The 16,639-nt window shown below is 44.9% G+C and overlaps 1 protein-coding gene across 1 annotated transcript in view; it reads right to left on the bottom strand.

Moving 5' to 3' along the window:
* Positions 1-762: 762 nt before the first annotated feature.
* Positions 763-16,639, bottom strand: part of gpx7 (glutathione peroxidase 7) — a 35,590-nt gene continuing 19,713 nt past the window's right edge. Inside the window, exons 2-3 of the mRNA XM_060936834.1 lie at positions 11,834-12,095; positions 763-2,072 (exon numbers count right to left, since the gene is read on the bottom strand). Coding sequence (XP_060792817.1) covers positions 1,909-2,072; positions 11,834-12,095 — 426 coding nt within the window. The 3' untranslated portion in view covers positions 763-1,908. The remainder of the gene's footprint in view (positions 2,073-11,833; positions 12,096-16,639) is intronic.

Here is a 16,639-nt window from a genome sequence, read left to right as displayed (position 1 = left end):
GAAAACACATGACTCTAATTTCACCATCAAATTAACTGCTAATCCTAGAGGTTCACATACTTTTGCCACTTACAGATACACTATATTGCCAAAAGTATTTGCTCACCCATCCAAATTATCGGAATCAGGTGTTCCAATCACTTCCATGGCCACAGGTGTATAAAATCAAGCACCTAGGCATGCAGACTGTTTTTACAGTTTGGAGCTGGACCCTTCCTCTTCCAACATGACTGTGCACCAGTGCACAAAGCAAGGTCCATAAAGACATGGATGACAGAGTCTGGTGTGGATGAACTTGACTGGCCTGCACAGAGTCCTGACCTCAACCCAATAGAACACCTTTGGGATGAATTAGAGCGGAGACTGAGAGCCAGGCCTTCTCATCCAACATCAGTGTGTGACCTCACAAATGCGCTTCTGGAAGGATGGTCAAAAATTCCCATAAACACACTCCTAAACCTTGTGGACAGCCTTTCCAGAAGAGGTGAAGCTGTTCTAGCTGCAAAGGGTGGACCGACATCATATTGAACCCTATGGATTAGGAATGAGATGTCACTTAAGCTCATATGTGAGTCAAGGCAGGTGAGCGAATACTTTTGGCAATATAGTGTATGTAATATTGGATCATTTTCCTCAATAAATAAATGACCAAGTATAATATTTTTGTCTCATTTGTTTAACTGGGTTCTTTTTATCTACTTTTAGGACTTGTGTGAAAATCTGATGATGTTTTCAATCAAATTTATGCAGAAATGTAGAAAATTCTAAAGGGTTCACAAACTTTCAAGCACCACTGTATGCTGGACATTCTTCTGTGTGACAGCGGCTTGTGTGTGTGTTAGTATAGGTGTGTGTGTGTCTTTCTGTGTGCGTGTATATGTGTGTGTGAAGTTCTAAATTGTTGAGGTCTAGGTGAGGGGCAGGGTGAGGGATTTAAGGGAGTATGTTCCCTGAACCAAATTTTCCGGACTATAATTTGCATTAAAAACAATAAACAACTGTTTATTAATAGCTTTGTTGGACAGATTGCATTCAGGGGCGGCACAGTGGTGTAGTGGTTAGCACTGTCGCCTCACACCAAGAAGGTTCTGGGTTTGCGGCCAGCGAGGGCCTTTCTGTATGGAGTTTGCATGTTCTCCCTGTGTCCGCGTGGGTTTCCTCCGGGTGCTCCGGTTTCCCCCACAGTCCAAAGACATGCAGGTTAGGTTAACTGGTGACTCTATATTGACCGTAGGTGTGAGTGTGAATGGTTGTGTGTCTCTCTGTGTCAGCCCTGTGATGACCTGGCGACTTGTCCAGGGTGTACCCCGTCTCTCACCCAAAAGTCAGCTGGGATAGGCTCCAGCTTGCCCGCGACCCTCTCAGGTAGTGAGAATTTTCAACAGTGCCCCCTACTGGTGTTGACTAGTTTAGTTTTTCTCCTGTTAGTGGTGCTATTTTTCAACTCTGAAGACTGCAATTTATTAGTCAGTCTCTGTGAATGAGCTATTACTACAGAAATGATATATGAAACATTAGAATGAGCTCATTAATAAAACCTATGATTTACAGCTGCACCACTGTTCGACCTGCTGTTACAGAAAATTCAACACCTCTTATCACAATCACAATCCAGAATTCAGCAGTGCTGTGGTGTAAAACATAATATCTGTTATAGAGTGTCTTCTAGTCTGGAAAATATGATATGTTCTATGGACCTACTTGCTTGTGGGAAACTCTGTGTGTGTGTGTGTGTGTGTGTGTGTGTGTGTGTGTGTGTGTGTGTGTGTGTGTGTGTGTGTGTTTCATAGTAGTAATACTGATTTAGTATCACAATTTACATTCTGTTGAATAAATTTATGTAGATAGATGTGTGTGTGTGTGTGTGTGTGTGTGTGTGTGTGTGTGTGTGTGCGCGCGCGCGCATCTCTACAGCTCCTCCTTGCGTTTGATGATGAGTTTGCGCACCATCTCTGCAATCTTTGGTCGAATTTCCTTCACAGACACTTGAGGACCCCACGAGCCGATGACTTTACCATCCACATCAATCAGATATTTCCAGAAATTCCAGTCAGGCTCCTTCCCTGTCACCTCTGAGAGAGAGAGAGAGAGAGAGAGAGAGAGAGAGAGAGAGAGAGAGAGAGGAATAAATTAACTTATTAGTTTAAATTTCACTCAACAGTTTATTATTATTATTATTATTATTATTATTATTATTATTAATAACCCACTAGAGTAGCATTCACTCATATTTAGCTTTAAGCAGCGGAGGTTCTAGCTATGGCACCCTGGGTGGAAACACCCCCCTCAGCACCCCACCTCACCCCACCCCTAAAAATAGCGCACACCATTTGGCACAAACTATAATTTTTGTTCAGTGATTTAAAGCTTTGGAACAACACAAATCACAAATAATCAGTGGTGGGTTTCCCAAAAGCATCGCAGCACAAAGAGTGAGCAGCACAATGAACACACTCTCCTAGTTAAGACGCTCTTAGTGTTAGGAGGCTTTTGGGAAACCCACTGCAGAGCATTTAAAACTATATGAAGAGTTTTGTTCCAAAATGCAATAAACGCCATTTAAAAAAAAAAAAAACCTCAAGTTCCTGCCAAAAGAAGTTTGGCATTTGACCACTATTCAAAGATCTAAAATCAATTTTATGCAAAAAAAAAAAAAAAAGAGATATCCGCTATGTTTCTCAGCATTGTATATCCCCTTTCTTTCCAAAACGTAACAAACGCCACTACTGATTTTCCATAAAACATGATATCTCTGCTTGACCAATCACAGTGCACCATTCAAATACGTAAACAGTAATGGCAGCTCCCACTGACCATCAACATCACAGAGAATCTTTTAGTGAGATTTTGAATGAAATAAATGAACAACTTTGATGAAATCAAACATTTCTTAATGTTTTATATTATTATTCCAGGTGGGCGGCACGGTGGTGTAGTGGTTAGCGCTGTCGCCTCACAGCAAGAAGGTCTGGGTTCGAGCCCCGTGGCCGACGAGGGCCTTTCTGTGCGGAGTTTGCATGTTCTCCCCGTGTCCGCGTGGGTTTCCTCTGGGTGCTCCGGTTTCCCCCACAGTCCAAAGACATGCAGGTTAGGTTAACTGGTGACTCTAAATTGACCGCAGGTGTGAATGTGAGTGTGAATGGTTGTCTGTGTCTATGTGTCAGCCCTGTGATGACCTGGCGACTTGTCCAGGGTGTACCCCGCCTTTCGCCCGTAGTCAGCTGGGATAGGCTCCAGCTTGCCTGCGACCCTGTAGAACAGGATAAAGTGGCTAGAGATAATGAGATGAGATGAGAATGTGGTCCGATGTTATTTTCCACTTCGCGCGCACTTGATTCCTCCTGGGATCGAGATATGCCACTTAATATCTGTATTTAGGCACTGCCTAAAAATGGAGTTCCTGACGAGTGTAAAATGTGTTAGTAAATAATCCCATGGGGTTTTTTTTTTAAACAAATTTAAAAAGAGCTAAAAGTGATAAAACCTATCTATCTTAAAATAAAGATCTGAAGTTTGTTGTCTGGTGGTCATGTGTTTCTGAGATATGTTGCCTTGCACTTACAGGGTTCCCGGTGGTCGCAAAGCCATCAACAGTCAGTTCGATGCTTAACCATATTCTCTTCAGTATGGAGCTCTGCTATGAATTTAACTGTATGTGCTGTACAAAGTGTCCAAACTTCTACATTTATTGTTCAGAATAAAATGTTTGTCCTTTTTTTTAACAAAAAAAAAATCAATGTAAACATCTGACTGGGTCTATTAACATTCCTCAGAGCTTTCTGTGTAAAATAGATTGTTGCTTGTAGACGACAAGATGAATGTAATGTGAGAAAATCTGTGGTCCAATATCAGAGATGGTCCATGTTCAGAGACTGTTATATGTGTAGATCAACTTTACTCTTTGCTTCTAGTTATATTTCTCTCACACACACACACACACACACACACACACACACACACACACACACACACACAATAAATAAATAAATAAAATAATTTATTGATGTAATGGATGATGGATTTATTGCATTTTAGGGAAAAAAAACCTGTCATGGATATCTCGCATTTTGGGGAAAAATCAGTTTTTAAAAAAATAAAATAAAAAAAAATCAAAATCTAGATTTGCATTTTCATTGTTATTATAACTTAATGGTGTTATATTAAAGCTTCAAATAGAAAATAGTGATTTTAATGCTACCAATTTTTTGGTAAAGAAAATACCTTTTTTTAATCACTGTGGATTTATCATGTTTTAGAACCAAACTCTTCATGTATGTATGTATATGCGTCATGCCATGGGATTTTTGTACCAGATGCTCTGTTCACAGAATGCATAGAAACAGCATTGAAAAGCGCGCAGTATTTTGTACTGTTTTCGCTGGCTGATTCAGTAACTATCAATGAATAATCACCTCAATAGCGCCCCTATGGGACACATTTACCACTTTTAACATCATCCACGACTGTGTTAGACTGAGGCTGGTCCTAGAGGACTTGAGACAGGAACTGGTTTTAAATGACTACCGTGTAGATACTGTCCAGAACCGGGAACAAGTCAACACTCGACAGCGTCCATTCAGTGTCACATGTACTGACTAGGGCTGGGTATCACCAGATACCTCACGATACGATACTATGGCGATATTTTGCCCACGATAACGATAATATCACGATACAGCGATTCTGCGATAATCGATATATTGCAAGAAATTTCAACCACATCACGATATGTGTCACTGAAGAAAATCAGAATTTATTGACCACTGTAAAATTAAATTTCACATACATAACTACACACTCTAGCCAGACATATATTTGTCTCTATTCCACTGCTGGCAAAACCAAGAGTTGCTTCACTACAACATACAGAAAATTCCCATTTCTGTGCTAGTATTATCAACTTTTCTGTAAGCATGGACACATCAGTGCTGCTTAACAAGCAGAATCAAATTGTTTTATTAAAACTTGCACTGCAGACTGCACATACATTTCAGTGCTAACACTAATATCAATTTGTTCTTTGTAAACTTGAGAACATATACCTGAGAACATTTAACTTGTGCTTATTTTGCAGGAACAACACACTGAAACATTGAAAAGTGCAGTGTGCATCTTTTGGCCCTTTTCCACTACCCTTTTTCAGCTCACTTCAGCTCGCTTCAGCTCACTTCAGCCCGACACGGCTCGCGTTTCGACTACCAAAAACCAGCACGACTCAGCTCGTTTCAGCCCTGCTTAGCCCCTAAAACTCGCACCGTTTTGGAGTGGGGCTGAAGCGAGCCAAGCCGTGCCGAGTGAGGTTGGGGGCGTGAGGAGACACTCCCCTGTGCACTGATTGGTGAGGAGGAGTGTCCTCACATGCCCACACACGCCCCGCGAGCGCGCTGGGATCTGTAAACACCGCAAACCCGGAAGAAGAAGAATTACGAATTACGAGAATTTCTGAAGCCTTATGCGCCTCGCCTCATCTATACGCTCTTGCCAGTATCTGTTGGCGTTGTCGGTGACAACAAGCCACAGCACCAAGACCAGCAACACTAACGACTCCATGTCCTCCATTGCCGCTTTTCCACTACAAACGCGGCTGAGCCGTGCCGTGCCGAGTCGAGCTGAGCGGGGCTGTTGGAGTTGCATTTCGACTACAACCGCGCTGAACCGTGCTGGCTGGAAGTGGGTGGACACATTGGGTGGAGTTAGCGAAAGTGGGTGGACGTCAGGTGATGTCGTTAAGCAGCGCAAACAGTGACATCAGTGACAGTGGCGGAACAAGTCAGAGCCGGGCCGGGGGCGGGGCAAATGACCGGGCCCTTTATTAAAGCTTATCATAACATCATTTTAGGCTACAAAATGTCCGCAGCTGCGGTGTTTACCAATTTCAACACTACCGGGTGCAACTATGTTATTTAGTACATCAAGTCCTTCAAACGAACATGTAACTCAGAAACAAAAAACATTAGGATACTGTACATGGCTCATAATAAAACATCAATAGCCTATACTGCGCACATTATTTGAAGGGCATACGAATGAGCGCTCAGAGGTTGCAACGGTGACAGGAAGAGTCAGAAATAAAAGGAGGGCGGTGCAAACCTCACTGAATGCACTGTGTTTACCAATTTCAACACTACGGGGTGCAACTATGTTATTTTGTACATTAAGTCCTTCAAACGAACATGTAACTCAGAAACAAAAAAACATTAGGCGACATACTGTACATGGCTCATAATAAAACATCAATAGCCTACTGCGCGCATTATTTGAAGGGCATACGGCGAGCCTTGCGCTCCGCGAACTCGTCCACGATGCTCTGTATGTCACTGATTCAGTGATCTTTTAAGCGGTAGTCTCACGACCCGAATAGTAAACAATAAACATGGAGGACATGGAGTCGTTAGTGTTGCTGGTCTTGGTGCTGTGGCTTGTTGTCACCTACAACGCGGACAGATACTGGCAAGAGCGTATAGATGAGGCGAGGCGCATAAGGCTTCAGAAATTCTCGTAATTCGTAATTCTTCTCCTTCCGGGTTTGCGGTGTTTACAGATCCCAGCGCACTCGCGGGGCGTGTGTGGGCATGTGAGGACACTCCTCCTCACCAATCAGTGCACAGGGGAGTGTCTGCTCACGCCCCCAACCTCACTCGGCACGGCTTGGCTCGCTTCAGCCCTACTCCAAAACGGTGCGAGTTTTAGGGGCTAAGCAGGGCTGAAACGAGCTGAGTCGTGCTGGTTTTTGGTAGTCGAAACGCGAGCCGTGTCGGGCTGAAGTGAGCTGAAGCGAGCTGAAGTGAGCTGAAAAAGGGTAGTGGAAAAGGGCCACATGTTTATTGTTTACTATTCGGGTCGTGAGACTACCACTTAAAAGCTCACTGAATCAGTGACATACAGAGCATCGTGGACGAGTTCGCGGAGCGCAAGGCTCGTCGTATGCCCTTCAAATAATGCGCGCAGTAGGCTATTGATGTTTTATTATGAGCCATGTACAGTATGTCACCTAATGTTTTTTTGTTTCTGAGTTACATGTTCGTTTGAAGGACTTAATGTACAAAATAACATAGTTGCACCCCGTAGTGTTGAAATTGGTAAACACAGTGCATTCAGTGAGGTTTGCACCGCCCTCCTTTTATTTCTGACTCTTCCTGTCACCGTTGCAACCTCTGAGCGCTCATTCGTATGCCCTTCAAATAATGTGCGCAGTATAGGCTATTGATGTTTTATTATGAGCCATGTACAGTATCCTAATGTTTTTTGTTTCTGAGTTACATGTTCGTTTGAAGGATTTGATGTACTAAATAACATAGTTGCACCCGGTAGTGTTGAAATTGGTAAACACCGCAGTTGCGGACATTTTGTAGCCTAAAATGATGTTATGATAAGCTTTAATAAAGGGCCCGGTCATTTGCCCCGCCCCCGGCCCGGCTCTGACTTGTTCCGCCACTGTCACTGATGTCACTGTTTGCGCTGCTTAACGACATCACGTGACGTCCACCCACTTTTGCTAACTCCACCCAATGTGTCCACCCACTTCCAGCCAGCACGGTTCAGCGCGGTTGTAGTCGAAATGCAACTCCGACAGCCCCGCTCAGCCCGACTCAGCTCGACTCGGCACGGCACGGCTCAGCCGCGTTTGTAGTGGAAAAGCGGCATTAGTCTCCTACTGCGCATCCGCGAAGCCTACTGCGCATGCGCAAAACACATGAATTAGCAAGTTCTCATACAGACCGGTTTATTATTCAAAACAAGGCATTACAAATTATTTGACTCGGCCAAAGACTCGACCAATACGCACAAAACATAAAAATCGGCAAATGCCTGAAATACTCACCGATTTTCTATCAGCCCAGCTGATCGGTAGGACAAAAGTACTGTTGAATTTTCCTACCCTCCTGGATTTCGCGCATGCGCAGTAGGCTTGGTAGGACAAATTAAAGAGGTAGGATAACTTTACAGAACACCGGCTCACTGTTTTTTTCTCCTTTCCTTTGGAATCCAAAGTGCCTCCAAACATCTGCCTTAAAGTTCGGCGGCGTCTCTAGGTTTACGTTAACAGCCATGCTTGCTTGTTTTTTTTCCTCACTGCAACCGCCGGGGAAAAAAGAGAAGACGAAGAGTGCCTTGCAGTGAGGGAGCGGCACAGCGACACCTCGCGGAGCAGAGGTGCGGAAGTCGTACTGGATTTACAACCCGTCTGAAACATGATTTATTATTTGAAAAAATATCGATATTCAAATTTTGAGTATCGATATTGAATCAGAAGACAAAGTATCGCGATATATCGCCGTATCGATATTTTTGCACACCCCTAGTACTGACTGATTCGGAGTCCTGGTCTCCATGTTTTCAACCCTGCTTGTTCAGAGGTTAAAAGGAATCAAAACACATTTTATGACTGACTATCTTGTATCAGTAACAGTTCTAGCTTTGATGGTAACACTGTATACAGGTTAAAGTTGGTCCCATGTTAGAAACAGAGTATCGGCGACTAATATTCTCACATAATTGGCACAGTGGCAAAAATGAATTTGGCATGGTGCCAACCAATCAATGAGGCATCAAATTAAATTACCGATAGCTGTTTTGCAAATCCACAGTAAATGTAGTGTCATTCTGGTCCAAAAATAGACTTTAGACCTAGCTGAAACATCATGGACATTTTGAAGGCTTTCTGCCTGGAAAATGGACCATTTTGGGTTGCGTGCACATGATTTCACGTCAGATTTACAGTAACTTCCCTTGGTCCAGTTTCACTTCGGTTTGTATTTCCTGCATACAGAGGCTTGGTAGTGTAATGCAGCAGGTATAACTCAAAATCCATAATCTGAGCATCTGGTATGAAAATCTGGTGGAATCACACACACACACACACACACACACAAATACAGACGGACAGACAGACAGACAGACAGACAGACAGACAGACAGATAGATAGATAGATAGATAGATAGATAGATAGATAGATAGATAGATAGATAGATAGATAGATAGATAGCATGGGCGATTGCTCTAAGACAACGAGGGAGGCTCAGCCTCCTCTAAAAATGACGAACATTGAATCATAGAAATATATGTGCTCAACCCAACTACAGTGCGAAATCATTCCGTTATAACTTTCCCCAGTTCGCCTAATGTGTGCGTGAGTTTTTCCCCCTCGTGACAGCGCGATGCAGCCCAGCCTCAGTGGACTTCAATGGCATTGGGAGCTCTGCGCTTTCAATCTCAAAAAGCAAGACGGTTATTGGACAAATACTGCTAAAATGCCCGCCCACGGAGTCTCACGGACTCCCAGCCTCAGTGGACTTCAACGGCATTTGGGAGCGATGCGCTTTTCAATCTCAAAATGCAAGACGGTTATTGGACAAATACTGCGAAAATGCCCGCCTACGGACTCCGAGCCTCACATGGGAGGGACATGGCAGTTTCCGCGAGGAGACTGGTGATTGGTGAAAGCGGCCGGATATTTTCTTTGATTGACAGCTCGTTTCAAATATAGACAGGCAGCGGTGAATTTCAGTTCAGTCCCATGCGGAATCGGAAGTGCTGTAGTGTATTGTAAGAGATCAGCTTACATTTCGATTTCATTCATTATATACGGTTTCTACCAGCTTTTTTAGTTTGTATATATTTTCATTGTAAATAAAGTGTAAATATAGTGTTGTCAAGTTTGCTATCTTAGTTCCAGAAATTTCGTTTATTTGAGTGACTGAACTTGAACTTGAGGGGGCTAGTCAGCTAGCAAGAAAGCTGCACACGGATGCCAAGCATTGCTGATTTAATTTTGGCGAAGCCATTTGTCAGTCTTCCTTTCGAGGAAAAAATTAAAATTAAAGAGCAGGGTAGACCAACGCCTCAAATTGACTTGGTGAAAAAGGTAGGGAATAATACTCGTTCCTTTCAGCTCTCCTGGTACGAGAAAGTGAATTGGCTAACAGCAAGTGACCCACATCAACAACAGTAAATAGGCTACTTTAGTAATATGTCATGGATGGACCAAAAATATAGAATCTATTTAAAATGTTTATGCTGAGTATATTATATTGGAATATATATTTCTCTGGATATGAATTAAAACACAGCTACAATTTGGAAAACATTTTTAAACAAAAACACAGCCGAGAACATTTCACACTACAGACCTGGATTAAAAGTGAAGGGTTATCAAAATTGTCAATAAAACATTTCTCAGTCAAAATAAGTAAAATATAGGGAAAGTGTCATTGAATGCTGAGGTTCCTGACAAAAAGCTGCTTTCAATAATGATCACTTTTTAAACAACATGCCACAATTTTAAAATATAAAATGTTAAAATACCCCCAACACCACCATCATGTATATTGGACAGTAGGCTAATGGGCCAAAAGAACCTGTTATTTCACAGTTTGTGACCCTGCCAACAATCAGCCAGATCAGAGGCAAGAGTATGGGCAAAACTGATGTTTTTTCTTTTTTCTTTTAAAATCTGGAAATATCATAACCGACCAGCCTCCCCTGTTTGAAAGACTACCAGCCGCCACTGATAGATAGATAGATAGATAGATAGATAGATAGATAGATAGATAGATAGATAGATAGATAGATAGATAGATAGATAGACAAATAAGACTCATAGCGTGCTGATGAATGTTGCACAAGAATACACGTCATTATACACAACTGATCAAACTTTCAGAATAGGAACCAAATGAACCATACACCCTCCTTAGCTAATTCTCGGCAAAAGACTCAATATATTACAAAAGATACAAAATATCAGCATAATATAGTTAGCACAAGTCTTTTAAGTTAGCATACAGCACTGGAAATTACCCTTACTGAGCTCAGGACCTACAATTACAATAGAGCCAATAAAATCACAGAAAACTTTTATGATGTCACCTCAGTGAAATTAATAATAATAATAATAATAATAATAATAATAATAATAATAATGTGCTAGTTAGGTTGTAACCATTTTGCTGCAGGCTACCACACATTATCAAGATGAAACTTTGTGTAGTTATATCCAATGTTATGTAAGCTAGTTGGACAGAAAATAGAATATTGTCACTCTGTGTAATCGCATAGCAGGCTACATAACAACATTGGATAAAAAAACGTAAGTGTTATACTCGTCTGTTTCATTACATGCATAATATTGTACTCATGAAGAGATGACATAGCTGCATACTTTAATCTTTTGCACGTTTCTCCTCTGATTTTACGAATGGCCCTACGAACAAACCTAGCAGTTAGCGTGTAAACCTCTCGAACGAGAGATCACAAGTTCTACTCGCGGTCATGTCATACCAAAGACCATTATCAAAATGGTACCTACTGTCATCTGGTGAGGCATGCCGCAATACAGATGTGAGTAGGGAGTCAAACTCTTGCAGTTACCAGAGGACTGGCCCCCCACTGTAACCCCAACTATATAATTGGTGAGAGGCTGAGGGCTACTGAAACGGAGATTGGGGCTGCCCGATGTGCCTCAAGGGCCTAGTTAGTACTGGTTAGACTGCCTGGGAAGATCAGGTCCTGGCATGGGAAGGGACTTTGAACTTGAATTGGTGTGTGTGTGTGTGTGTACTTGCAACATATTGAGGACCTGAATACATTTTTCATTTTTATCAACAGAGTTCAGAGATTTTGGCTGGTCCTCACTTCTTCAAAGGACTGTCTGAAGGTTAAAATTTAGTTTTAGGGTTCAGGTTAGAACTAGGTTTAGGTTAGGGTGAGAGTAAGGGTTGAGGTTAGGCATTTAGTTATGATGGTTAAGGTTAGGGTAAGAAGCAAGGGAATGCATTATGTCAATGAGTGTCTCCACAAAGAAAGAAGTACAAAAATGTATGTGTGTGTTACCTGTGAGGTATTTAAAGGCATTGTTGGCCCCGGTCCCCACCACAGCAATTTTGCTGAAGAGTGGAAACGAGACTCCATAAACTCGCCTCACAAAGCTGTCGATCTCTTTATCGCTGCCGGGTTCCTGCTGGCCGAACTGATTACATGGGAATCCCAGCACGTTGAAATGGTACGGTCCAAAATTCCTCTGAAGCTGCTGCAGATCCGTATAGTGCTCCTCAGTGAAGCCACACTCACTCGCTACATTTACCACCAAGGAGACCTGGTACACACACACACACACAGAATGATAGACAAATGAAAATGAATCTCAATAAAGTACGAGGCAGACACAGAGAGCTTTGTTTGAGTATACACAGATAGGGAGAAAGACAAAAAGAGGGACAGACCGTTTCTGGTGCACACGAGAAATTATCTGGTGTGCATGAAAACATATCTGTTGCACAGGAGAAAGTATCTGGTGTGCACCTCGTCCCGCTATATGTTCATTCTCCTGTCAGGAATGCTTCCACATACTTATGGAGTTCTGGCTTCTCTTATGTAGTTTATCTTGTGCACCAGAAACTTCTAATATATATATATATATATATATATATATATATATATATATATATATATATATATATATATATATATATATTCTGGCAGACTGGTACAGCTGTGTGTGTGTGTGTGTGTGTGTGTGTGTGTGTGTGTGTGTGTGTGTGAGAGAGATTAATTTGCTGAGTGAATATTTACTGAGCTCATTAAACACTGCTGTGCTTGCTGTGATAAATATTCAGCATTTACACTTTATACACCTCTTACAGTGCATTGCTGCAGGATTAACACATCCCACACTTATACCACATTTATTTATTTATTTATTTATTTATTAATCCATTATTTAATGAGAGTAATCACACACTTATCCCACACTTGTCTCACACATATTTAAGACATTTCTCAGACATAACCCACATATATCCCAGACATATCCCACACATATTTCAGACATACAGCTGTGGTCAAAAGTGTACGTACACTCATCATGGACATGAACGTCATGGCAATATTGGGCTTTCACTGATTTCTTTGAACTGTTCTTTTTCGATAGCAGAATGATTGTACAACACACATCTTTAATTAAAAAAAATACAAAACACCATTTCCAGAAAAGTTGGGATATTTTCCAAAATGCAATTTTAAAAAAAATCTGTGATTTGTTAATTTGTGTGAACCTTTATTTAACTGACAAAAGTACAAAGAAAAGATTTTCAATAGTTTTACTGACCAACTTAATTGTATTTTGTAAATATAAACAAAGGTAGAATTTGAAACAAAACAAGTTGGGACAGAGGCATGATTGCCATTGTATTACATCACCTTTCCTTTAATAACATGTTTTAATTGTATGGGATCTGAGGACACTGATTGTTGCAGTTGTGCAGTTGGAATTTTTGTCCATTCTTGCTTGATACAAAACTTCAGCTGCTGAACAGTCCATGGTCGCCGTTGTCTGATTCTCCTCGTCATGATGCGCCATACATTCGCAGTAGGAGAGAGATCTGGACTGGCAGCAGGCCAGTCAAGCACACACACTCTATGTCTACGAAGCCACACTGTTGTAGCCCGTACACCATGAGGTCTGGCATTGTCCTGCTGAATTAAGCATGGACATCCCAGGAAGAGATGTTGCCTTGATGAATATGTCTCTCTAAAATCCCAGTATATGCCCCAACATATCAATACCTTCACACACATGCAACTCATGCATGCTGTGGGCACTGATGCCCCCCATACCATCACAGATGCTGGCTTTTGCACCTTTCTCTGATAACAAACTGGATTGTCGTGTTCACCTTTAGCACTGAGAACTCCATCCATCCATTATCTGTAACCACTTATCTTGTACAGGGTCGTTCATTGGCTGCTGGGCTCAAACACAAAACCTTCTTGCTGTGAGGTGACAATGCTAACCACTACACCACCGTGATGCCCCCAGAGAAATCATCCATCCATCCAACCATCCATCCATTATCTGTAGCCTGTTATCCTGTTCTTATCCTGTTCTTATCCTGAGAGGCGGGGTACACCCTGGACAAGTCACCAGGTCATCGTAGGGCTGACACATAGAGACAAACAACCATTCACACTTATGGTCAATTTAGAGCCACCAGTTAGCCTAACCCGCATGTCTTTGGACTGTGGGGGAAACCGGAGCACCTGGAGGAAACCCACGCAGACACGGGGAGAACATGCAAACTCCACACAGAAAGGTCCCCGTCGGCCACTGGGCTCAAACCCAGAACCTTCTTGCTGTGAGGCGACAGTGCTAACCACTACACCACCGTGCCACCTCACTGAGAACTTGATGTCCAGTTTTCCTGAAAACAAGCTAAAATGTGGACTCATCTGACCACAGCACATGTTTCCACTGTCTTTCCGTCCATCTGAGAAGAGTTCAGGCCCAGAGAAATCAGTAGCGTTTCTGTATAGAATTGATGAATGGCTTCCTCCTTCCGGAATACAGTTTCAGGTTGCCTTTCTGATGCAGTAACGGACTGTGTTAAGTGACAATAGTTTTCCGAAGTACTCCCAAGCTCATTGTGGCAGCGGGGGCGTGGTCAAGCGCCGGTCTGTGACAGGAGGGGGGAGCCAGGGAAGGTGAGTGGCAGAATCGCTTCACCTGACGGTAATTAACCTGTGTTTTGTGTGTGTTTTCCCAGTAAACCGCTCCCTATTTAAGGAGGCTGAGAGAGAGCAGAGGGAGCGCGACCCGGGATTGGAGGCTGCGTGTGTGTGTCTGTGTGCGTGTGTGCTTACGCCGTAGTTTAAACTGAAAAGTTATTTAATAAATACGCTTCCTCTACCTCCAAACGTTGTCCTGCCGTCCTCTGTGCTCCAACCAGACATCATCCGCGCTACAGTGGTGCCGAAACCCAGGAAAGGTGGAGCATCAGTCCTGCAGCTCCATGGAATCCTCCCCGTTCGCGGACTTGGTCCACGCCCTCGCCACGGCTCAGCAGAGCCAGCACCAGGCACTCGTCACGCTCTGAAAGGAGCAGGAGCGCCGCTTTGAAGCCCTGGTGCTGGCCCAGCAGGAAGATCGAGAGGCGTTCCGGCGGCTCCTCACGTCGGCGGGGTCCACCAGCGCCCCGGCCGCGGGCCCGTCTCCCCTCACCGTGACCAAGATGGGCCCGCAGGACGACCCCGAGGCTTTCATCACTTTGTTCGAGCAGGTCGCCGAAGCCTCGGGGTGGCCGATGGAGCAGCGCGCGGCGCGCCTCCTCCCCCTCCTGACGGGAGAGGCGCAGCTGGCCGCGCTACAGCTCCCCGCCGACCGCCGGCTGGCCTACGCCGACCTTCGCCGGGCCGTCCTCCAGCGCGTGGGGCGCACGCCGGAGCAGCAGCGCCAGCGCTTCCGTGCGCTGTGGATGGAGGAAGTCGGCAGCCCGTTCGCGTTCGGCCAGCAGCTCCGGGACGCCTGCTGGCGGTGGCTGAGGGCCGAAGATCGCGACGCCGAGGGAATCATCGACCAGGTGGCGCTGGAACAGTTCATCGCCCGCTTACCAGCCGGAACCGCGGAGTGGGTCCAGTGCCACCGCCCGGCGTCGCTGGATCAGGCCGTAGGACTGGCAGAGGATCATCTGGCGGCTGTTCCGGCGGCAGGACAACAGACGACGTCGTCTTCTCTCTCCTCTTCTCTCTCTCTTTCTCCCCCCCCTACTCCCGTGTCCCGTCCTCGCCCCATTCCCCCACCACGGAGGCAGGGGCCGGCTCCACCCCAGCCGGCCCACCGCACCCGTGGTGCCCTCCCGTTTCTCCCTTCTGTGTCTGTCTCTCCCCCCCCTCAGGTGAGTGAGCCCCAGAACACAGCTGCAGAGGGAAGGCCCGGGCCGGTTTGCTGGCGCTGCGGGGAACCGGGCCACCTGCAGCAACAGTGTGTAGCGATGGAGGTGGGGGCGGTGGTGCGGATCCCCGACGCGCCAGAGGCTGCCCTCGATCGGGCCGGAGCGTATCACATACCGGTAAGTGTACAAGGGGCTACATATCAGGCGTTGGTGGATTCGGGTTGCAATCAGACCTCGATCCGCCAAAGCCTGGTGCAAGACGAGGCATTGGGGGGAGCACAAGGGGTGAAGGTGTTGTGTGTGCACGGGGATATTCACAGCTACCCGTTGGTGTCGGTCCACATACATTTCAGAGGGGAAAAATCGATAGTGAAGGCGGCGGTTAATCCTCGCCTTACCCACTCTTTGATCTTGGGGACTGATTGGCCGGGATTTCAGGGTTTAATGGCACGCCTAGTAAAGAGTGGGTCCTGCCGGTTGACAGGGGAAGGTCCCGGTGTCGCTTTGGCTGGAGCTGCGGTCGCAGAGCCGTCTACGTCATCTCCATGACAGAGTGAGGAGCCGCCGGCCCCTCCTCTTTCTATTGGGGAATCCCTCGCGGATTTCCCACTGGAACAATCGTGAGACGAGACTCTGCGACACGCGTTTGACCAAGTGAGAGTAATCGATGGTCAAACGCTCCAGCCGAACGCCACCCCGTCCTTCCCCTATTTTTCCATTTTGAAGGATAGGTTATACCGAGTGACGCAGGACACTCAGACGAAAGAGCGAGTCACCCAGTTGTTAATTCCAAAGAGCCGCCGGGAATTGGTATTCCAGGCGGCTCACTTTAATCCCATGGCTGGACACCTCGGGCAGGATAAGACACTCGCCCGGATAATGGCCCGATTCTATTGGCCGGGGATTCGCGGTGATGTCCGTAAGTGGTGTACGGCGTGCCGCGAATGCCAGTTAGTAAATCCAGCGGCCATTC

The sequence above is a fragment of the Neoarius graeffei genome, chromosome 13, assembly GCF_027579695.1.
Source record: "Neoarius graeffei isolate fNeoGra1 chromosome 13, fNeoGra1.pri, whole genome shotgun sequence".
In the NCBI taxonomy this organism is placed as follows: domain Eukaryota; kingdom Metazoa; phylum Chordata; class Actinopteri; order Siluriformes; family Ariidae; genus Neoarius; species Neoarius graeffei.
This window is presented reverse-complemented; position numbering and strand designations above follow the sequence as displayed.